This window comes from Seriola aureovittata, chromosome 22, assembly GCF_021018895.1.
Source record: "Seriola aureovittata isolate HTS-2021-v1 ecotype China chromosome 22, ASM2101889v1, whole genome shotgun sequence".
In the NCBI taxonomy this organism is placed as follows: domain Eukaryota; kingdom Metazoa; phylum Chordata; class Actinopteri; order Carangiformes; family Carangidae; genus Seriola; species Seriola aureovittata.
Genome location: NC_079385.1, coordinates 21,830,963 through 21,856,602, shown reverse-complemented (window position 1 = coordinate 21,856,602; position 25,640 = coordinate 21,830,963). Strand labels below are relative to the sequence as shown.

At 42.4% G+C, this 25,640-nt stretch overlaps 1 protein-coding gene across 1 annotated transcript; it reads right to left on the bottom strand.

Annotated features, from left to right (window-relative positions):
• Positions 1-945: 945 nt before the first annotated feature.
• Positions 946-20,021, bottom strand: drd4-rs (dopamine receptor D4 related sequence). Its single transcript, XM_056368300.1, has 6 exons — positions 19,672-20,021; positions 7,436-7,567; positions 7,075-7,355; positions 6,036-6,148; positions 5,200-5,873; positions 946-3,235 (listed from the first exon to the last, which is right to left on the bottom strand). Exons 3-6 carry the CDS (start codon positions 7,312-7,314, stop codon positions 3,033-3,035), a joined length of 1,230 nt encoding a protein of 409 aa, XP_056224275.1. The 5' UTR covers positions 7,315-7,355; positions 7,436-7,567; positions 19,672-20,021; the 3' UTR covers positions 946-3,032.
• Positions 20,022-25,640: the final 5,619 nt, after the last annotated feature.

Here is a 25,640-nt window from a genome sequence, read left to right as displayed (position 1 = left end):
TTCTGTGAGTGTTGGACTCCGCCAAGGTTGTCCCTTGTCTCCGATCCTGTTTGTGATATTCATGGACAGGATGGATCACTTTGGGAAACTCAGAATTGCATCTTTGCTTTGATGATGTGGTTCTGTTGAATTCATCAGAATGTGACCTCCATTGCTCACTGGGACAGTTTGCAGCCGAGTGTGAAGCTGAGTCATGAGAGTCAGTACCTCCAAGTCTGAGGTCATGGTTCTCATCCGGAAAATGGTGGACTGCTCCTTCCTGGTTGGGGGTGAGTTACTACCCCAAGTAGAGGAGTTCAAGTATCTAAGGGTCTTGTTCACGAGTGAGCGTAAGATGGAGTGGGAGATTGACAGACGGATGGGTGTGGCGTCAGCAGTAAAGCGGACATTTTACCAGACCGCTGTGGTGAAGAGGGAGCTGAGCCAGAAGGCAAAGCTCTCGAATTACCAGCTGATCTTTGTTCCAACTCTCACCTCTGGTCATGAGCTCTGAGTAATGACCAAAAGAATGAGATTGCGGGTACAGGCAGCTGAAAATGGTTTCCGTATGGTGTCTGGGCTCAGCCTTAGAAACAGGGTGAGGAGATCACTGCTCTTTCATGTTGAAAGGAGTCAGTTGAGGTAGCTCGGCATCTGGTTAGGATCTAGGATCCTCCTGAGCGCCTTCCTTTAGAGGTTTTCCGATCATGTCCAACTGGAAGAGCCCCTGGGATAGATCCAGAACTCACTGGAGAAATTACATATCCCATCTGGCCTGGGAATGCCTTGGGATCCCCCAGGAGGAGCTGGAAATCATTGACGGAGAGAGGTGGTTCTTGCTTAGCCTGCTGCCCCCGCGACCCAACCCGGAGAAGCAGAAGAAAATGGATGATCGATCTTCATGACGAGTCTGTGTCGGTTCATTATTAAAACACAGGAAATTACATGAAACCACGATCAATGATATTATTTTTATAACTTTTATTGAGAAACATTTTCAACATGTTTTCTAAACAAGTCTTCAGATAATAAAGAGAAATATGGTTAGAAAAAAAGATTCAAATAACAATAATAACACATGAACCCACACAAACAGCTGAGAGTCTGATGATCACTGAGGTTAGATTTCTCCTCTTTCCTCCTACACAACAGCTGGCTCGGTTTCTTCACTTGACACTGGGAACAACAATAACAATAATAATAACAATAATAAAATCACAATTTACAATATTAATAGCATATTTTGTATAAATTGGTGAAACTGTAGAGTAGATTTAAAGTAAAGAGAAGTCTTTAAAATACTCAGTATGACACAAACAGCAGCAGCTGTAAAAAGCTGTCTCCCTCTAAAGAGGTGAGTCAGTGAGGTGGAACATCATCAACATCAACATCATCATCATCATCATCATCATCATCATCATCAGAGTGGAAAGTCAACCTCCTGAACACAATCAAGTGTGAATCCTCTGATACGCACTCACTGACTCTGTCTTCATCTTCAGCCTCACATTTAACTCTTCTATCTCTTCTTAAATATCCCACCTCCCTCTTCCTCTCTGTGTGTTGTGTGTGTCCAGCTCACCTGTTGTGTTTCAGCTGAGTCTTTGTACTGGTGTTCTGACCTTTTCTCTGGATTTCTCCAGTTTAAACGGAGCAGAGACTAAAGCTCTGGTTTCTAACAAGACTCCCTCAGATTCACATCCAGAGACCGGGTTCAGTTTTCTGGATGGAGTCCTGAACACACATGGTGATTACATGTTACAGCTGGAGGATCTATGTGCTCAGTGTTGCCATGGTAACCCCCATTTAGTTTCCATGGCTGTTTGATGATGCTCTTCCTATTCCTCCAGTACCCATCAGCCTCCTTGTCTCCCTCTGTGATGAAGGAGATCAAAATGTCAGGTTGTGATGAGACATGTCACTCATGTTTCCTCAGAGGGTGAAAAATAAACGTGTGAGGGAAGTTTCTGTCCTGCAGGTGAGTGGAGGCAATGACAGGTGGACAGGAACTTCGCCCACAAACAGACGTGTCATTGATTTGAAATTATCACCTGAACAACCTTTCACCTGCAGGATGACAACCACAACAACAACCACCACAGACACATCAGCAGCAGTCTTCTCCTCCACAGACACAAACACATGACCTCAATCAGAAGGACCTGACTCCTAAGTCTCCAGGTGACATCAGGTTAGGACATCTCCCTCGAACACTGAAAGGTGTTTATGAGCCATCCCCTTCACTGTGGTCTGGAAATAAACTGAGGCATCATCACTTTGAGGAAGGAAGTAATCCAAACTCTTCTCCAGTGTCGTCCCTCAGTGGTGGAACAAGTTACTGAACCTGATTCATTCAGCTACTTCTCTTTCTGTCAAACATCACTAAGACCTGCGTCTGTCTATAAACACCCAAGAGTCTGGTTCCTAAATTCACTTCCTGGTTTCATCACGCTTAACAAACTCTTTGTTAAATCTGTTTGTTTTTTATTTAATGACAGAGACTGTGACATCTGAGCTACATTTCATCACCTTCACTTCACTGATATAAACACCAACAACATCTCCTCTTTATTACACATAGTTCTGTTTGTCTTCAACTCTCATGGAAACATTCAGGGATGTTTTGTTTTTCCATATCAGTCTTTCTTTTAAACAAACTTCATGCCGTCCGATTCTGTCACAAAAATATTTCACCTTTCTGCAAAAACAATGAAAATAATAAAAACAAGTTGACACAGATGTGTAAACCTACACCTTTAAACGCAATATCACCATGGAAATACTCAAAGAACGTTTAATATTCTGCACATGTTCACACATTTTATGCCTCTGGGCTGTGACTGTAATCTGACTGCTGCTGCTTTATTAATAACTGACAAATGATAAGGGCATGACACATGATAGAAAAAAGAGACTGAGGCTGAGGACAGTCTGAAGACACTCAGTCTGAAGTGACTCAATCTGAGGAAGATCTGAAGAGACTAAGTCTGAAGACAGTCTGAGGACATCTGAGACTCTGTCTGAAGAGACTCAGGTTGAGAACAGTTACAGTTTCATGTCCGACAGCAGAGCAACTTGTGAAAGACATTCCTGAACTCAGCGTTGAAGGCAGTGTAGATGATCGGATTGACAGCACTGTTGACGTAGCCGAGCCACGTTACCACAGAGATGAGGGTTGGGCCAATGTCACATGACGGACACAACACCTTGGTGACGTGCACGACGAAGAAAGGTGTCCAACAGGCCAGAAACACCCCTGACACAAAGAGACAGAGACAGTGAGAGGGACATCTGGTTTTTCTCAGAGTTGATAAAGACTTAAGATAAGAGACATCTCAGGGACATAAAAGTTATACATGGACAGAGCTGGAGAGGAGCCGTGAACATTCAAGATTCGCATCATCTGCATAGAAATGTGTATTATCAGTCTATGCTGAGGTAATAGAGCTGCAACAATTCACATAAACATGACTGAACTGTGAATAAATATTAAAATAAGTTTATTGGAAGGTTTGCAGTATATCCAAAGTCTTGGTCCTGTTGTCCTTACTGTACGACAGTGTCACCTACATATTATTTACTCATACTATTCATGCATGTTCTGTATCTGCTCAGTCTGAGGTTTCTGTGAAACTTGAGTAGAAGAGTTAATACAGTAACCGACAAGGGCAAATGCACTACAGTGGCTCAAAATACTTCCATGAGGAGAAACGAGCTGCAAATTAAGAAACGATGCAGTTTTAAAAAACAGATGAGAAAAAACAAAACAAAAACATGAACATCAAACACGCTGCAAAAACAGAAATTATGTAAACACACAAACCCCCAACACAAATGCAACAAAAAAAGCTGCATATCCAGACAACACTATAAAAGCGCTCCAGGTCTCTAGGGGGAGCTCTAAGTGGAACACCGTGAGCATTAGCCTGAGCTTCAACTCAAGAGACCAGACCTGCCCTTTGACCTTTGACCTTGGACCAAATGAGAAAGCATGCGTAAAGAAATAAGAGGTAACATAAAAAAGTTTGTAAGCTTATATACAGTTTATGGGTGTTCCACTTAGAGCTCCCCCTAGAGGCCTAGAGCTCTTCCATTGTGTTGTCTGGTCTTGTTTCTGTATTTGCAGCATTTGATGTTAATGTTTTTTTCTAGCTTCCTGCAGCACATCGTTGTTTCATTTGCAGCACATTTCCGTTGTTGTACTGTATTTGTTTTGTATGATTAAATCAGCAGTTTCAGAGTTTGCAGCTCGTTTCTCCAAATGAAAGTGTTTTGGTCCGTTGCAGCATGTTTGCTCTTATCGGCCACCATAGTTAAATACTAAAAACAAGTTCAAACAAAATTGATTAAAAAGATCAATCTTACATGCAGAGTGTAAATAAGAGTGTTGGTGTCTAAATGTGTCTCTGGTGTGAAGCTGCTGCTGAAACAGTTAAGTGATTTCCAAGGAGATATATAGAAGCAGTTTCTATTTTTACCAAGAGGATCACAGCTTTACCCTTTGTTACAGTTAAATATGAAAAACAGTTTGAGTAGAGAACAAAGAATAAATACATTAGATACAGCAGTTTGTTCTCAATGTGGAGCTGTTGATGCATTATTTGCATATACCATACAGTCATATTCATCCACACTGGCAGTGCTGACAGACACTGACTGTGTAATCATTTTTGTATTAAATGATGCGTAACAGTCATTTGAATCTATATGATCAGTTTTCCCATTTCAGAATGTTTTACATAAGAGAACAACAGAAAACAAAGTAGGTTTGAAAGCAGCCATGAAAAATAACAACACTGATAGCTGTGAAATTCTCAAGGAACAGGTAAGTATTTTTAAGAAATACATCCAGGCAAGTCCATTTTATTTTTATAACAATGTCCCATGTTCCTCAAATGATGTTATGATCTGTTCCTTGATTTTAAACCTTTAAGAAAACTGTCGATCATGATAAATCATTACAACTGTTTAAGGCACCAACCATGAACCACAACATCTATGGTCCAAGTCCTGCTTGGTGTCATTGTTTCTGTCAGTTAGATATCTGACAAAGGTATGCCCCAAATAATTACACTCCCTCTCAGACCTGGTTCTGACCTTGCTCAGGTTCTGGTTCTAATGCTAACTGACAATGACCGGCAGCACTTTAGCAGCTTTGTGCTCACTGTCTCTGACCTTTCCTTTCTCAGACCTGTTTCCGGTTGTGGTTCTGGTACTCACCGACAACAACTGGGAGGACCTTCATGGCCTTGCGCTCCCTCCCGCTGACTCTGCTGCTCTTGCTGTTTCTTCTTCCTCTCTTTGCAGCGCTGTTCTTCATCAGGCCGTTCTCTCTGCTGAGTCCCTCCCTCCTCTCTGTGGCCTCCCCATCTGACACGCTGTCCATCTGAGTCGTCATCAGGTCGCTCTCTGCCACCATCATCACTCCATCCTGCCGCTCCCCCATCACGGGCATCGTCATGGAGATGGAGGAAGGAGAGGTGGGGCTAAGGCCAGTTGGTGTGGAGTACACCTCCTTCTCAAGTCCACCAGTCGTCGTACCTTTAGGTCGCCGTAGAGCCGAGCTGAGACGTAAAGAGAGAGTCGGATGACCGGCTCGACCCACTTGAGATCGACTCCGACCGCTCCACCGCCGCAAGCCTCGAAACATCCAATAATACAAGAAGAGCATGACGGGACAAGGCACGAAGAAGGAGCAGACCGAGGAGTACACCACAAAACGGTCATCCTCCAGTTTGCACACATTCGGATTGCGACCTGGCACCTGGTTCAGACCGAAGATGACTGGACTGGCCACGCCAAGAGACAGAACCCAGGTAGCTGTAATGAGCACCAGCTGACGGACGCTGAATTGGTTCCTGTTGTACTTCAGAGGAACCACCACAGCGATGTACCTGTAATACAACACAGACAGGTGAGACCACCACAGCCAAGACAGGTGAGACCACCCCTGCCATTAACATGTAATAAAACAGACAGGTGAGACCACTACGGACTCAAACTTAAGACAGTTGAAGACAGGGTCACACCTAAAAAAAACACACAGGTAGACTCACCTGTCTACACTGATGGCACACAGGTTGAGGATGGAGGCAGTGCACAGCATCACGTCCATGGTCATCAGAGCATCACAGACGTACATGCTCAAAGTCCAGATACCCCCCAGAAACTGAACAGTACACAGACACAAAATAATGAAATGTCCAAAAGTGTCCTCACAATAAAGGTGTTCACTGGTGTTGGTTCTCATAAAGCCCTGATCCTGACTGATCTCAATATAATACACAAACCAATACATATATATATATATATATAATATATATATATATATACATATATATATATATATATATATATATATATATATATATATACGCAGTATAAACTCATGCTGTCCTCACAAACACAACTTCATGTTCTAAAATCTCCTCAGTATGTCCATCCTCACTAACCCCTGGTCCTTACTGATATCATTGTACATTTCATTCTATATATGTATAGTATCAGCTGTCAACTTGTCCTCACTGTGTTGTAGAGTCACTGTCTTCACTGTGCTGTATAGAGTCACTGTCCTCACTGTCCACCCTGTTATGTAGAGTCACTGTCCTCACTGTGTTGTAGAGTCACTGTCCTCACTGTGTGATATATAGTCACTGTCCTCACTGTGTTGTAGAGTCACTGTCCTCACTATGTTGTATAGAGTCACTGTCCTCACTGTGTTGTATAGAGTCACTGTCCTCACTGTGTTGTAGAGTCACTGTCCTCACTATGTTGTATAGAGTCACTGTCCTCACTGTGTTGTATAGAGTCACTGTCCTCCCTGTGTTGTAGAGTCACTTTCCTCACTGTGTGTTATAGGGTCACTGTCGTCACTGTGTTGTATAGAATCACTGTCCTCACTGTCCTCACTGTGCTGTAGAGTCACTGTCCTCCCTGTGTTGTAGAGTCACTGTCCTCACTGTGTGGTATAGAGTCACCGTCTTCACTGTCCTCACTGTGCTGTATAGAGTCACTGTCCTCACTGTGTTGTATAGAGTCACTGTCCTCACTGTCCTCACTGTGCTGTATAGAGTCACTGTCCTCAGTAACACCGACCTCTGAGTACACGTATAGCGGCAGGACCAGCACGGCCAGCAGGAGGTCAGCCACCGCCAGGCTGATGATGAAGTAATTGGTGGCGGTTTTCAGGGAGCGCTCAGTGAGCACGCTCAGACACACCAAGATGTTCCCCAGAATGATGACCAGGATTAGGGGGACACCAAGGATCAGGGCCAGGTAGTTGTAGTCCTTCAGGTGTATCTCACCTGGGGAGCTGCCAGGTGTCACATTGTCCATGATGGAGGCCCTGAACACAGCTGATGGACTGAACTCAACATCTGGACACAACACAGTTGACTGTCAGTGTGTATATTGTATTTAATATATTCAGAGTCTTTATGAAGTATGCTGGTCTCACCTTGCTGTTACCTGTCCCAGGTGCTGTCTTAGGACACTGTGTGATTCGTCCTCATTGCAGACTGATTTTGTGTTGATCAGAGTTTTGCCTCACTCATCGTGATCAGGTCTGCTGTTGTTTTCTTCTCTGTCACTGTAAATATTAAAAATATTTTGACACACTCCAACATTCACTGCAACAAATACCCTCTACAGCACCACATGTGGATTCACCCACCGCTGAAAATAGTCCCCAACATATGAACCATTTCTTCCTATTGGTTCAACTGCAGTGAGCAGCCATTTAAAAAAAAGTAGACTACATATTGTGATTGATTTTAAAAATTTGGATCCAAACAGCTATCTATCTATCCATCTGAATAAAAACAGATCAAGCCAAAAGTAAAAAAACTACTATGATCCTGAAGTGAAGATTCAGACCAAAGACTAAAGAAAACTAAAAGGTTCAGTCTGTCAAAGGCTACAAGAATAAAAGTATTTATTTTGATCAAACTCTTCATGAAGTGACTGAGACCCAGCAACTGACTGATATCTGATCAGCACAGATTCATCGACTTTATCGCTCCACCTCTAAAGTTCTTCTTATCTCTGAACTCCACACCCATCTGTGAACAACAAGCACAACATGATGACCTCTCTGTTAGCCTGCGAACTCTGAGTCTGTGGACTGTTGGCATACTAATGTCGTGTTTTGTTAATGATGAGCCCTACAGTGTCAGAGCAGCTATAAACTCTCCACAACATTTCCCAGTGTTGGTGACAGATACTTTATATTTGATCAAACAGATCATCGACACCAACACTTCCTGTTTTCTATACAAGACTATATGTTGTGAACTCATCAGCAGAGAAGAGGAACCAGGTTCTGCTAAGACCGACGGGGGACGGGTTGTTTCTGATGTGACATCAGAATTCATCTTGTCTCTGTGGAGTCTTTAAATCCCGCTGCTGATCTGACGGAGGACAGTATGAATCTACAGGTGAGTCTTCATGGTTAGACCAGGAGACACTGTCTCCTCTCAGTGTGGAGACTGACGAAGATGATGATGACCATAAATGGCTGAATCACACGCTTCAGCTCACATAAACATTACTGCTGCCATATCTGAGGTTTCTGTTTGTGGTTTACACTGAGCCTGCTGCACTCTTATTTTGGCAGTTATATAAGGAAGTGCAGCAGGTTGTATTAAATGTCAGTGGTATTGTTTGGTGAAGTGTCTCCTCTCACAGTGAATCAGATCACAGATTAGCTATCATCCTGTGAGCTTCACAGTTACCATGACACCCAGAGAGGATGAAGAGGACACATACAACCTGACATATGTGCACAACCTGAATCTACTGCAACATCTTCACCATTGCCATGTGGCCCACGGACCGCTTGTTGTATATCAATAACAACCACAATCATGTCATGGTTAATGATGTCAACCAACCAGCTGTTAGCCTTGATGCTAACAACTAAAACAGTGTGACACCAGGCCCGAAGCTGCGGCTGGATGAACAAGCTGTTTCCTTTATGACCCTCTTCATGGAGTCATCACACAGAGAGCATGCTGGGAAACATTAACCATAAAGTCAGAGATGAAAAAACCCAACAAGAGGTCAGAGTGGGAGAGGGGCTTCTGACTGTTGCTTACAAACTGTGATTCATCACAGCAGGAGGTCTCTGATAAACACACAGACGACAGAGCTCAGGCTCCACCCCAGAAATCAAGAGAAACTGAACATACACCTGAGACCAGCTGAGTCAGACCACCAGAAGACAAGCTGAGATCACCTGAGATCAGCTGAGACCAGCTGACAGGAACATAAATGTTCTGAGTCTCCTGTCAAAGTTTCAGTATCTTTATTAAATCAGCTGCTTCCAGACTTCCTGTGATCTGTGAGACTCTTATTTACTGCTGAGACATCAGCTGAGCCTCAGCAGGGAGATAAACAGTGACATTCACACAGGTGCTGCAGTGATGATGGTGATTACATAAGATGTCACGTACCACCAGGTACCGTAAGGTACAGTGAGGTACAGTCATGTACCGTCACGTGCCGCCACATACTGTCAGATACCATCACGCACTAACATATACTGTCAAGTACTGACAGTCGGACTTTCTTTAAACAATCTGATGTGAAAACAAGTTTACATTTGAAATCTAAAATGAAATGAAATATAATCTTCTCAGACTTCTCTAAAATGTGTTCACATTTATGTCATCTGTTACCATGGTAACCCACCTGTATGCCAGGTATAGTGACATCTCAACATGGTGAGTAAACAACATCACAGGGACATATTCTGGACTGGTGGAGGTTTACAGTTATATACAGGAGTTCTTATTTGTATTGTAACGTGGTGGAGTTTTAGTTTGTGGTTTATTCACTGTGACTGTGATGATGACTACAAATCCACCAACCTTCACACCTCCACAGGAGTCAGCTGTGTTTTGTTGTGGTTGTTGTGCAACAGCTCGCTAACAGTTTTAGTATCGAAAGAAATGTTTCAGACATGATGCATCTGTTCTTCAGCAGAACATTTAACACGATCATGTTCTGTGTTCTGCAACATCTTATTCAGATGTGGTGAAATGCTATGTCTACATATACCTGCTTAGTGAGGGGCGGGCTCTGTGTTCATTCATTTTAATTGTCAGGTGTTCTCATTGCATTAATGTTAATTGTTGTGAACATATAGTGACAACACAAATAGAAAAATATGTAAATAAGATGACATCATTACTTCCCGTGCTGGTGTTGAACATGGAAAATAAACCTTTAGTTATATTTCTAATGTTTTGAATGAACTTTCACAACAGCGACTGATGCTCTGTGCCTGTCTGTGATTGGTTGACTGGTGATTACATCAGTTGTGAGTCTTGTTTCGTGGGTGTGGCCGCAGCTGCTCTGTAAATGAAGATGAATGATCAGAGGTGTAGGTGTTCAACAGCTGGACAGACTTGATATGAGGTCAGCAGGTCATGATGTCATGAGGTCACATGATAGGTAGAGGATGACGTTCAGAGAGTTCAGACTATAATTCATAATCCATTAACTAATGACGATTAATAACCACATCTGTTGGTCCATAATCCATCTGATTACAACCTGTCACAATAAAGTACCAACAGCTGTGCAGAGACTACAGACAAGTATTCACAATAAAAGCCTCACACAAGTCAAGTCAAGTCAAGTCAAGTCAATGTTAATTTTTTTTATCTCATTTAAAAACAACCTCAGTTGACAAATATAAATATAATCAACAATCCTTATCAATATAAATCAGCAATAAATATGAGCTAAAATAAATAATAAAACATCATCAAATAAAATGAGTAAAATAAATTGTGCTTGCAATATAAAAACCAAGGTATCTTGCTCAAGCAGGACTGAAAGCCAACGAGCAAGAAAATTAAGAATAAGAGCAAGAAAAGAATGGGGCCCAAGATGGAGCCTTGAGGTACCCCACAGGGACGCAGCTGAAGAATACTGGCCTAGGTTGACAGAGAAACTCCTGTCTGACAAATAAGATTGGAACCATTTAAGGGCTGTACCTTTTATGTCCAGACACAAGTCAAGACATGACAGAAGAATGTTGTGATCTACTGTGTCAAAAGCAGCAGTCAAGTCCAAGAGCACCAGAACAGCAGAGTTACCAGAATCAACAACTAAAAGCAGGTCATTAAAAACTCTTAAAAGGGCTGTTTCTGTGCTATGGTGTGATTTAAACCCAGACTGGAACTTCTCAGAAATACCATTTATGTCAAGACATGACTGCAGTTGGTCAAAAACTACCTTTTCTAAGACCTTTGATAGAAAAGGGAGCTTGCAAATGGGCCTAAACTTGAATAGAGCAGAAGGTCAAGATTGTTCTTTTTGATGGGGGGCTATACTGCAGCATGTTTGAAGGCAGCTGGAACACTTCCAGACATCAAAGAGGAGTTAATCAGGTTGACAATACATGGCCCAAGGGTATTAAAAACACACAACACACAAACATGCATACATCAACACATCTGCCGAGCTCTTAAGTTAACATGAAGTGTGTGTGTGTGTGTTTCTGATAATGAGCAGCCTGAATAACTGAATGATGAGCTTTGTATCAACACATCTGTAACTACAGGATTATTTCATTGATCTAATTCTACCTTTAATCACGTTATAGGAGACATAGGTAACCGAGGAGGAGCACAGTGTGTGTGGGTGTGTGTGTGTGAGGCAGAGGGAGTGGTTCAGGTGGGAGTAGGTGTGTGTATAAAGGTGTGCACTTACCAGGTGATCAGATGAATGAGAGAGTCAGGGTTGGGTAGTAGCCATAATTTTTGTTGACCGCAAACGCTAAACTTTATCCATTTATCCATTAATCTCACTTTTGTATCTGTTTAATCTGTTATTATCATTTTTTCATACATCCATCCTCGCTACGCTGTGATAGCTCTGTACTCTTTTTACGCAATAAATGCAACGAAAGTATTTTGGATCTCAGCGTATCTTGCTTCATACCCTCCTGGCGCGTCACAGAACTATGAACCTGAGGACCCAACCTCATACTCTCAGCGGCTCATAGAATTATAGCCGCTACATTTTGTCAACAAAAACGGCGTTTAATGAAAAACATCCAGATGCATCAAAGAACCAAGTCGTGCGCACAACGACTAGCCGAGAACAAAGGAGCCACAGCTAAGTGCCACGCTACGTCATCTATACACCTAGGAACAGGTATGTTTGAACCTGTATGTTCGTGGATTGAGGAATCTGCTACAATTGGAATGCATTGAATCAAATGAGGACAATGTATTAAGTGGATGTTCTGTCAATGAACTTAAAGGCAATGTCTACGGACGGAATCTGGATGCGCTTTTGATGAATTGAGACTGTCTTGTTTAATTCAAAATACAATTTAATGGAAATGAGTCAAATAAACGCTGCTGCTGAATGTTCGAACATGGAAAAGGAAAAAAGAGACATTAAAATGAAAGCTAAAGCTTTGGAAAATAAAATCGACCGGCTGCAGCATGAGCGCAAAAGTGCCGTTAATAAAATCAAAGCGCTTATTCCGCAAATAAAGGCGCACATGAAATCAAAAGAAGACGTGACTGAAATTCTTTCACATCTGAACAACATGAATGCACTGTGTAAAAAGGCCACTGACCTGCATAATGAATTACTGCCACTACTACCTGATGATGAACATAAAAAACACAATGACTGGTTTTGCAGCATTATGGAATACAGTGATGCATTCAAGGAACAAGTGGAAAAATGGAAACAGGAAAATTTGCATGAAAACTCAGATAAGTTACAACTTCAGACAAATACTTCTGAGCAACCATCAAAGGAAATGAACCAGGTAGTGCAAGTCCCTGCAGCTGACCCTCCAGTGCCTGTGTCTACTGTGCAAGACCCTCAGGATGAACTTTTGCCCTGTGACAGCATCTCAAATGCAACAAAGAGATCACGCTCACACTATTCCTCATCTTCAAGCTCATCTGCTCGCTTAAAAACAGAAACAAATCTTGCAATTTTGACAGCAAAACGAAAGGCATTAATTGAGAAACACGCATTGGATGAAGAAGAATTACAGCTACGCAAGAGAAGAGAACAGCTTTTACTGGAGAATGAAATTACAGAGGAAATGGCAAAATTAAGTGTTATAAAATCACAAAGAAGTATTATCAGTAAATCAAGGCCAAAGGTTACAGATGGGATGAATTCATATTATGAAAATTCACACTCAAGAAAACAACTTAATGTCAATGCCACTGAATTTTTCCCATCATTGCCTGATAAAGTAAAGCCTAATGCAGTTGAAACTATACAGACAGCTGTGAAGTCTAAAGTCGCTCACTCATCTGACATAAAACATCCCCCAGGTCCTTCTTACACGCTCCAACGTTACCTAATGGCTCCTGAAAATCCTGTGACCAATGTTACACAAACTGGCACATCACAAAATGACAGTGTGCTGGACATAATGAGGAAACAAAACGAAATTACAACACTCTTATTGCAACAACAATGCCTCTCAGCACTCCCTAAAAGAGAAATTCCCATGTTTGATGGTAATCCACTTAAATACCATTCTTTTATCAAAGCTTTTGAAAATGGAGTTGAGCGAAACACCAACAGCAACTGTGACAGACTCTACTTCCTTGAACAGTACACCAAAGGACGTGCAAAAGAGCTGGTGAGGAGCTGTCAGTACATTGATTCAGACAGAGGATATGTGAAGGCGAAGGCTCTATTGAAAGAGCACTATGGCAATGAGCAAAGGGTGGCAGCAGCATACATGGAGAGAGCTTTGTTATGGCCCATTATTAAAACAGATGATGTGAACGCCCTCCAGGAGTATGGCCTCTTTCTGCGTGGATGCTGCAACGCTATGGAGGATGTGCAGTATTTAAATGATCTAGACACACCGACAAATATGTTGGAAATAATCAAAAAACTGCCATACAAACTCAGAGACCGCTGGAGGTGCCACGTATGTGACCTGCAGGAAAGGTTTGACAGAAGAGCAAGGTTTATGGACATTGCCAACTTTGTTGAAAAACAAGTAAGAATTGTGACTGACCCTGTGTTTGGAAACATTCAGGACTCTGCTATACCAACCAAACAAATGAAACACACACCTCACCCTCGCTCCAGCATCAGAGGAACCAGCTTCGCAACCACAGTAAATCGTGTGGAGAGAACAGCCCAACATGTGAGCAATGCTACGGATATAAAATCACCAGCCAAAAAGATCTGTCTCTGCTGCACTGGAGGACACACATTGGATGTGTGTGCACGGCTGGAAAAAATGGCACACAAGGAGAAAATTGACTTCCTGAAGGAAAACGGTGCTTGTTTTCGCTGCCTGTGTGTGGGGCACGTCAGCAAAAATTGCCAAAGGAAGGTTTCCTGCTCAAAGTGTGGCCAAAAACACCCAACTGTGCTCCATAAGGACAGTTTTGCAACTGTAGAACCTGCTGAGAGAGGTGTCCAAGTTACTGTGGACGGCACCTTGGTTTCCAGTGGGCTTACAGGGGCTGGTGAGATGAATTGTAAGCTTCCTATTGTGCCAATTCAAGTTAAGACGAAGAAGGGCAATAGAATTATTCTAACATATGCTTTTCTGGACCAGGGAAGTACTGCAGTGTTTTGTACTGAGAGTCTGATGCAGAAACTCAATTTGTCTGGGAAGAGAGCCAACATTCTTCTCAGGACCATGGGGCAGGAGAAGGTGGTCAGCAGCTACATTGTGCCAGAGCTGGAGGTGGCAGCACTAGAAGATGATAGCTTCATAGAGTTGCCAAAGGCTTACACTCAGTTGTCAATGCCAGTCCACAAATCAAATATACCTGCAAATAAGGATCTGACAAGGTGGCCATACTTAAGACATATCTCCTTACCACAGATTGAGGCTGGAATTGAGCTATTAATAGGAACAAATGTCCCAAAAGCCATGGAACCGCTGGAAGTCATCCGTAGTGAGAATAATGGACCCTACGCCATAAGGACGGTGCTGGGTTGGACAGTTAACGGACCACTGACAGGAAACAGTGGAGAGGCCGATTACTGTGAGCAGCCAGTAACTGTGAATCGTGTGTCCATTGTAAATTTGGATGAACTGTGGCAACAGCAATTCAAGATGGATTTTCCAGAGTCTCCTGTGGAGGAACAAGTGGGTCCGTCCAGAGAAGACCTGAGGTTCATGGACATGGTCACAAAGTCAGCCAAGCATGTTGATGGGCACTATCAGGTGGCCCTACCTTTGAAAAATTCAAATGTCAGCATGCCAAATAACAGGAAAGTAGTGGAACAGCGTCAAAACCATCTGAAGAGGAGGCTCCAGAGGGATCCAGTGTTTCACAGGGAGTATAACACCTTCATCAATGATCTACTAAGTAAAGGCTATGCTGAAAAGGTTCCTGATGCAGAGCTGGAAAGAAGAGATGGCAGGGTCTGGTATATACCACACCATGGTGTCCACCACCCAACAAAGGGAAAACTTAGAGTTGTGTTTGATTGTGGTGCCAGTTACAAAGGACAATCCCTGAATGAAGAGCTGTTGCAAGGGCCCGATCTAACAAGCTCACTGATTGGAGTTGTGACCAGGTTCAGGAGGGAACCTGTGGTCATCATGGCTGATATAGAAGCTATGTTTCACCAAGTGCAAGTGCCCCCAGATGATGCCGACCTGCTACGATTCCTCTGGTGGCCACAAGGAGACCTGAGCCAAGCACCATGTGAGTACAGGATGAAGGTACACCTTTTTGGAGCAACATCATCCCCTAGCTGCGCCAACTTTGCCCTCCGGAAATGTGCAGAGGATTTTGGACATGAACATAAGGAGGAGACGTTGGATAAGCTGCACCACTGTTGTTATGTGGATGACTGTTTGGTGTCAGTTGCAACAGAGGAGGAAGCGCTGACCCTCTGTCATGACCTCATATCTCTGTGCACTAAAGGAGGATTCTGTTTGACCAAGTGGCACAGTAATAGACCTGAAGTTCTTAAGGCCATCCCAGAGTCCCGCAGAGCTAAAGGCGTGAGGCAGTTGGACTTGGACTGGGAGTTTGCGTCCATTGAAAGAGTGCTGGGTGTAGAGTGGTGTATCACATCAGACACCTTTAAATTCAAGTTGGTGTGTAAGGACAGACCACTCAACCGCAGAGGCATCCTGTCGACAGTGAGTTCTATTTATGACCCTCTGGGCATGTTAAGTCCCCTTGTTCTCACAGCAAAAAGGATGTTGAGGGATTTGTGCAGAAGAGGAGTTGGTTGGGATGACCCCATACCAGAGAATGTCTCTAAAGAGTGGCTGAAGTGGATGCAAGGGCTCCACTTACTGGACAACTTTGAGCTGCCCAGATGTTTAAAACCTCTGGAGTTTGGAGACGTTGTTAGTGCACAACTACACCATTTCTGCGATGCTTGTGAGGAAGGCTATGGTACAGTCACTTACCTGTTGTTGCAGGATGAGCACCTTCAAATGCACAGTGCTTTTATCATGGGAAAGGCTCGTGTGGCCCCACTGAAGACAGTTACAATTCCAAGAATGGAACTGATTGCTGCAACAATGGCCAGTCGCATGGATTGCCTGTGGAAGAAAGAGCTACACATGAGTCTTCAGGAATCTGTGTTTTGGACTGATAGTGTGTCTGTGTTGAAATATATCAACAATGAAAGCTCCAGATTCAAGGTGTTTGTTGCCAATCGTGTTTCAGAGATACTGAAATCATCTCACCCTGCTCAGTGGAGGTACGTGGATACATCTTCAAATCCAGCAGACGCAGCATCTAGAGGGGTCAGAGTGGAGGCGTTTCTGAAGGACAGACTCTGGTTAATGGGACCTCAGTTTCTTTGCCAACCTGTATCAGAATGGCCTGTGAATCCTGAGCCTGTGAGCCATCTCTCCAACGATGATCCAGAGGTGAAGAAATGTGTTGTTGTCAATGCTGTACAAGCTGGAGAGGATCCCACTACTCACCTGATCCATCATTATTCTTCATGGGTCAGACTAAAGAAAGCTGTGGCATGGTGGCTGAAATACAAGGAATGGTTGTTATCCTGTATCAGGAAGAAAAAGGAGCTAACACCCAATCAGAGTGAACAGAGCAGGAAGCAACAAAGAAGTGAGAATCAGGAACGGTGCATGTTTAAAGGCGCAGCTGTCCTGAGAGCTCTTACCGTGGAGGACATGGACAAGGCTGAGCTGACCATAATCCAGTTTTGCCAGAGGAGAAAGTTTTTGGAGGAGCTTTCGTGTCTGGAAAAGGGGCAAAATGTCAAGAAAGGTAGTCACCTGTATAAGTTGTGTCCAAAGCTGGAGGATGGAGTCCTGCGTGTGGGAGGACGGCTCAGTAAAGCAGCACTGCCTTTGGAGTCTAAGCATCCTGTCATTCTGTCAAAAGATCTTCATATTTCTACCCTGTTGCTGAGAAATATACATCAAGAGGTAGGACACAGTGGTCGTAACCATATGTTGTCCAAGCTCAGGGAGAAATACTGGATGACAGGAGCAAGCACTGCCATTAGGAGGGTTCTGTCCAAGTGCACCATCTGCAGAAGACTTAATGCCACTCCAGTTTACCAGCAGATGGCAGATTTGCCCACAGAACGACTCAGGCCTGATGAACCTCCTTTCACCTGTGTGGGGGTTGACTATTTTGGACCCATTGAAGTGAGGAGTAGGAGGAGTATGGTGAAAAGGTATGGTGTCTTGTTTACCTGTCTTGTATTGAGAGCTATTCACATTGAGGTGGCACCTGCTCTGGACACCGACTCCTTTATAAATGCCCTAAGGCGTTTTATCTCCAGAAGAGGACAGGTCCGTGAGCTGCGTTCTGATAATGGGACAAATTTTGTGGGAGCAGAGCGTGAGCTAAAGACAGCAATTGCTCAATGGAACCAGGCACAGATCCATGATGTGTTACTTCAAAAGGGCATCAAGTGGACGTTCAATCCCCCTGCTGGATCACATCATGGAGGAGCATGGGAAAGGCTGATCAGATCGGTGAAGAAGGTCTTGAACTCCATTCTCAAGGTATAACGATTGGATGAGGAAGGACTCCACACAGTTCTCTGTGAAGTGGAGGCCATTATTAACAGCAGGCCCATCACCAAGGCTTCCACGGATCCTAACGACCTGGAAGCGCTGACACCGAACCATCTGTTACTGCTTAAAAACCAGCCTTCATTACCACCTGGGGAGTTCCAAGTAGCAGACCTGTATGCACAGAGAAGATGGAGACAAGTCCAGTACATATCTGACCTTTTCTGGAAGCGCTGGACAAAGGAGTACCTGCCTCTGTTACAGGAACGACAGAGATGGACTGGGGTGCAGAGAAACCTTGTCATAGGAGATCTAGTTTTGCTTATGGACAGTACCGCACCTCGTAATTCTTGGATTATGGGACGTGTCTTGCAGACCTTTCCAGATCGCAAGGGGTTTGTGCGTCAAATCCGGATTAAGACAAAAACCAGTTGCTTGGACAGACCCATATCCAAGGTGTGTTTGTTGCTGGAGAAGGAGGAGGCAGCATGAGGACGTTGCTGATCTCTACAGGGGCTTTGTGTTATTAGATGTGAGCCGGACTTTTCACTAATCGGTCATAGAGATGACCAGAAGAAGGAATATTCTGTGTAATGGTTTATTCATGGACTTGAGCAGTTTAGACATTCTTTATTGCATTTTGGAATTGATGTGATTTATTATGTCCCCTATTGTGTTTGAAATGTGAATTATTATGTGAGACTTAATAATTCAGGGGCTGGTGTATAGGAGACATAGGTAACCGAGGAGGAGCACAGTGTGTGTGGGTGTGTGTGTGTGAGGCAGAGGGAGTGGTTCAGGTGGGAGTAGGTGTGTGTATAAAGGTGTGCACTTACCAGGTGATCAGATGAATGAGAGAGTCAGGGTTGGGTAGTAGCCATAATTTTTGTTGACCGCAAACGCTAAACTTTATCCATTTATCCATTAATCTCACTTTTGTATCTGTTTAATCTGTTATTATCATTTTTTCATACATCCATCCTCGCTACGCTGTGATAGCTCTGTACTCTTTTTACGCAATAAATGCAACGAAAGTATTTTGGATCTCAGCGTATCTTGCTTCATACCCTCCTGGCGCGTCACAGAACTATGAACCTGAGGACCCAACCTCATACTCTCAGCGGCTCATAGAATTATAGCCGCTACACACGTCACACCAGCAGCTGAACACACCTATGAAACACAACGTTTCTAACCCTGGAGTCATGACATCAGCTCAGTGACACTGTCTGACATGTAAACACTGACAGAAACTAAAAACTAAAAGACTATATATAATAAACTGGTTCAAACTGGTTTTAATCCTGACCCTGGTCTGAACCTTCATTAAAATAGTATAGATCATTAAGAACAGTGATGATCCAAACAGCTGGAACAGCTGGAACATGTAATGAAAAGTCGTCCATGACAGGTTCAGTGTGGAGAAGTATTTATTTTAACTAATTAAGTGGTGCTTTATCTTTAATAATACTTTAATCAGTCAGTTAGTTTGTTAAGTTAGTAATCCTGGTGATTACCTGTCCTGCCTTCTCAGCTTGAGTGTTTCAGCTGAGAGAGGAACATGATCCTCAGAGAAGGTGAGAACATGAGAACGTGAGAACGTGAGAACGTGAGAATGTGAGCAGCTGGAAATCATAGAACAAAAAACGAGTTCAACTGGCTTTCTCTCAATAAAGAAAAACAAAATAAAGATTCAGACTCACAGTTTAGAAGTGAGGACGTCCTCACAGTCTGCTCCTCTTACTCCTCCTCTTACTCCTCCTGCTTCTCCTCCTTCAGTGAACTCAGTTTCATTTCATCAGCCCGTCTCCTGTGCTGTTTCTCTGTTTTACTCTTGTATCTCTGCTTCTTTTTTCTTTCTCTCATCACACCTTCTATTTTGTACCTTTTTGTGTTTCTCCTCTGCAGTCTCCTCTTTTCTCCTCCTCCTGTTTCTCTGTTTTTCTTCCTCCTTTCTCCTCCTCATCCCTTCATAGAAACTTTTTTCTTCTGGTCAACAAAAAGATTCAGCATCCAAAGCCCATCACCACCTCACCACACCTCCCTTCCTCTCTCTCGCAGTGTCAGTCTGCCTCGTTCTCTCCTCCTCCTCCTCTCTTTCTCTCTCTCTTTCTGGTTATTGCTGCACTCTGATTGGCTGACAGTAGTGATGTAGAAACCCTCCTCTCTTTCTCTCCTCCATCTCATTATGTCATTTTATTTTCTTCTCTCTTTGTTCTACTCATGTTCTTCTTCTTCTGTGGTTTCCATCCTGTTGCTTTCATTTGTTATTTAAATATAAAACTGCTGTATATTAAAATCAGGTGTGTAATAACCAGATAACTGTCTTTAAACCCAGAAGGAAAAAACCTCTGTGTTTTCTGACAGTGAACGTCATTACACTTGTTTCTAATCAATGTCATTCATTTAACTCTGCAGAAACTTTTGTTTGATTTTATTATTAATACTTTGAATTTTACTAGAAACACTCAAGGTATATATACAATATTTAACTCAAGGTATAGACATGTATCAGGACTCATGTTACAGCAGTGAAACCAACGCAGCCATTAAATCCAGTCTGACCTTTTCCAGCTGCCTCATGGATGCGGAGTATCACATCAGGTTCATTCCACCTTAAAAAAAGATAGCCAAGCAGCAACACATTAGGCTCAGTCCACCTTAAAAAACATAGCCAAGCAGCATCACATCACTTAAATGCAAACAGAGAAAATTGATATGGTGGAAAAAAGGTAATTTTATTTAAAAACAAACTTACAACAAATCAGAATCTAAACTAAATCTGAATCAGAAACAGAATCAGAATCAGAATCAGAAAATGAATCCAGGGGAAACTCAGGAACAGAAACCAGAAGCTGGAGTAGACACAGGACATACGTTGAAGAAAGACCACCAGGAAGGCAGGGGCAGGTAATCAACAAGGAGGGAAACAGGAAAAAGACAGGGAGTAAAATGACCATGAGATAAAAAAGGAACTGTACTTCAAAATAAAACAAGAAATGAAAGAAGTGTCCAAACATAAAGAGTCCTCTCAGGACAGACCATGACAAATCTGACCTCAGGTCATTTGGTTCAGGAGGTTTAGTTAAATAACCTGACCTCAGGTCAGTTTGTACATGTCTTCCTGGTCTTTATTCAGATCTACAGCTGATGGTTTCTGGGGGACGACAGAGTCTGAAGGTTCAGAAACAGGAAGTAGATCCAACTGCAATCAAGGTTTTTTGTCTTTCCAGGACAGAGTTCTTCATCACCATCACATCTTCCTCACAGCTGAAGAGGATGGTTTATTATTCAACACAAGAAGAAGATCAATGGACCAATCAGAGCAGAGCTGCTTCACACAGAGATGTTGAATCACAAAGTCAATGAAACAAATGACAGTTACACAAAAAGGAGGAAATGTTGATTTAAAAAAAAACAACCTATCAATCCTAATTATTAGCTGCATATTGCACATGCTGACATTAATAATACAATAAGAATAATGGTATTATTATTTATCTGACTTCAGTCTAACAATGAACCACAAACAGATAAATACCACAAGTCTGTGTGAGAGAAGAAGAGCCAGCAGCTTCCTCCTCCTCATCCTCCTCTCAGCCTGTTTCCACAGTGATTCATCACATGTAACTGTGTGTGTCTGTTACTGTTGTTTACCACAGCAGGTCCTGAGGAGACGATAAGAACTGAAGATAATAGCACAATCAATAACACGACCAGAGCAGCAGCAGTTTCAGTGGTAATGGAATGTCAGCAGTAGAGACCCTGACTGACTCTGACCCACATTGACCCAACCAATCAGATCTGATGTTCACATCAGACCCAGGTCCTCTGTGTACAGTTGTTAAATAAAACGGAGGGGCCTCGGAAAGCAAAGACCTCCACCATCAAACAAAGACACCAGATTTCATAGTAGATTACCTGGATCTGCCCCAACAGGTCCCCCCCCCCCCATCCCTCCACCAAGTTTGTTGCAAATCAGTTCAGGACTTTTTATGCAATCCTGCTAACGAAGACACAGACAAAGGTGAAAATATGAGTAAATAAACATAAACACAGAATGTTTTAATGTATATAATTTTATATTTTACCTCTTGTGTTAACACCTTGAGGGTCATCATCATGTCAGTCATGGTGTGAATGGCTGTTGATCTGCAACTCACACATTCTGGCATTCAGAGTTTTCAACAGCTTTTAGCAGTTAGCATCAGCTTGGTTTTCACCATTAGTTTCTGCTTGGTTTCACAGTTAGCATCAGCTTGGTTTTTACAGATAGCATCAGCCACTCTGACTGGCTACCATGTGGACCATGAGATTTATCTTCAGTTCCAAGAACTAGTGCTGACAACGAAGTGACAACAAGACAACCCCAGACTGATAACGGGCTGAAACAGGCCGATAATGGGCCAAAAACATGCTGACAACAGGCTGTTAAGGGGCTGACAACTTTAGCCAGATAAAAAGTCAAACGTAAAAACTTTCAAATTAAAATGTATATCATGTGAACTCATGTTGAGCTCACTTGTTCTCAGTGGTTTTACTCAGATGAACTTGTTTTTGCTGCTGAACTGAAACCTGCAGCAGCTGTATCATCAGTGACCTGTGGGGTTGTTGTGTAACATGTTATTGTTGCTGTTCAGTCCTTCACTCTCTCTGTGCTGAGCTTCATAATGAACCTGAGAGATGAGTCTGGTCTGAACGCTCCACATGTTAATTAGCTATGTGTCATTAGCATTTGTGAGAGGAAGCAGCAGAAATGTTCTTTTATCCTCATTCATGATGAAGCTGCTGCTGGACGTATGTTTCATACATTATTCATCACATATGGACGATTTAAATCACATTAAAACTGCTTTTATTCCTCTGTCACAGACATATCAAACTGGTTTTATTAAATCCTGTTTTACACCAATAAAAACCTGATGGATCCATTTAAATAATAGATTCTATAATTATACTGAAATCATGAAAACATGCTAATGAGACACACACAGACCCACTCACACATTTAATTTGTTTTCTAATGGACCACAGACTCAAACATCATCAGCTGATCTGCATAAAAACTATTAAATACATCATAACCCGTTCAGATATAAACTCCCGTCATTGGTGATTGGTCAACACGACACAAGTGATTGAACAGGTGTTTAAACTTTAACATCTGTCTGCTTGAACTGCTGACATGAACATTGGGCCTCATTCACCAACCATTCTTAAGAAGGAATTCCTTCTTAAAACCCGCTTATGCACCTTTTACGAAGATTCTGACATTCACTAATGTTTGCTTATTTGGGATTTGTTCTTAGTTAACAACAGAATCTACTGTTACCGACTGGTTCAAGCCTGGCAACAAAAGGGAGGCCACACACTCAAATAAATAAACAAAGTGACCAACCAAATGGGGTGTGTGAGTAAGAAAGTCATCAGTCATGTCAGACGTGTGTGGATGAGTGAAAATATGGTGTAATGTATGTTGTAAGATGCAACAAATCAAACAAAGAGAGAAACAGGCTATAGTGGGAGGCTATAGTGAGAGGCACAGAGACTACCTGAGGGGCAGACCTTCATGCCTGTTGGAAGGTCTTGGGAGGACTCCCAGAACTGCAGGAGAAGAGTGAGGCAACATGCCAGGAGAATGGAAAGGGTCGTCACACTACGCACACTAAAGAGTACTCTTGCACACATTATAGTGCTGACCATGTTTGAGCAAAATAAGTGGTTATTGCATTTTCTTCGGTTCTACATAATAGGCTATTATATAATATATAATATTTTTTAAATAACTTTTGTTATTTTACAAAGCATTATGGCCTTTTGAAATAAATGAACACTACATTAACACTTCACCGCTCATTTGCAGCTCACTTCCTGCAGCAGTACTTCCACTTTTGATTCCGGTGCTCGGTCTTTAGATTTTCGTTTTGGAATTTTCTCAACTTCCCCTTACAGTATCTCTTTGTGACGTCTGCACACAACCCTTCAGTCTCATACCCTTTAAGGGCGTTTACCTATGATAATTAGGGCCAACTGGCACACACTTTCAATTTACAAGGAGATCATCAATCAAAGAACACAGCTGCGCACAATTCTGCAGTTTAAGAACACATTCATAAATCTGACGTGGAGTTTTCTTAAGAACAACTTAAGAAAGAATTTAAGAATTTACTAAAATACTTAAGAAGATATTGGTGAATGAGGCCTAATGACTGTAGATATGTTACTGAGCTTTTTGATTGTGACTTTTAAATGGTCAGAATTCTTATCTGACTTTTGATTATATATATATATATATATATTATATATATATATATATATATATATAAAGTTTTTCTCTTTACTGTGACGTGACTGAGGAAAAGGATTAACCTTCATTTAGATGCATGTTGTTTGTTAATTAGTTGATGTTACGATTAAAGTGCAGTGATGACAGCCGCTCAATGTGATCAGTGTGAGACTGTGTGTGTGTGTCCTTGTTGCTGTCAGGACGTCCTCTAACTGTCTTCAGCCTGATGTCTGTCCTTTATCTCTTCCTCACCTCTGTGAAATAATCTTCAGTGTTTCACATGTCTCTTCATCTGTGACAGAAACCATCAATGATGGGCCGGCTAATACTGACACCAACTGAAGGTCAAACCTGATCAGACCAGACCTTGTCCTGACCCTGGTTTCAGATCTCAGCCTCATTACTGGAGCTGCTCCTCAGACACATTCACTTCAAGTCCAGTCCATAATGAACGTGGAACTGCAGGTGGTTTTAGGACTTGTGGTCTTTACTGGTATCAGTCTGATCCACATCAGACCCCTCAGCATGTTACAGATCCTTCAGATGTGACTGGGTTCAGGTTCAGGTTCAGACTGGAACCTATTGTAAGGCCCTCCACCTCTGAGTGGAGACAGGTTTGTCTCACCGGCTGCATCACATCCTCCAATCAAGGCATCAAGCTCTCAGCCCCATCAGATTACACTCAATCTGGGTTCAGACCTCAGCTCTGGTCCCTGTCTTCAGCCTCTTTATCTGGTCTACCTGGCCCTCTGCCCACATGTGTTTGGAGGAGGAGGTGTGATCAGATGACTTTCCATTTATACTGAAGATACAAAGAACAGACTCATCATGGTGGAAATGTGGAAACTGTTCATCAGTCAGATTCACAACCTGTTTGACATTTCCTGATTTACTGAAGAGTCATTAAATCAATCACAGACACAGACATTGTTGTTTTTCTAACCCAACAACATTCAGTAAGATTCATCTACTGAAGTTTTAAGTGTTTCCTGTACCTGCTGCTCATCTGCTGCCACCTGTAGGACAAATGTGGACAACAAAATGAACGTGTTCATACACTATGATTATAGTATTATGATATAGACTGTATATTATTAATAGGGTCTAGTTTAACACAGAAGCATCACCAGAGCAAACTGCTGACACTGAACTCCATCTGTATGGAGGTTCACCAGCTGAGCTGTGTGACTATACAACCTGGTGTGAGGTCACAACATTATTCAATATAAATCTAATGAATACAGCAACACAACAACCACAAATAAAGAGATAAATAAATAAGAACAAATGTTTGTCATCTAGATATTTTTACTTGCCTCTAACATAATATGATATTTCATTATATATGGATATGGTAATTATTATTAACTGTTGTTCAAACATAAA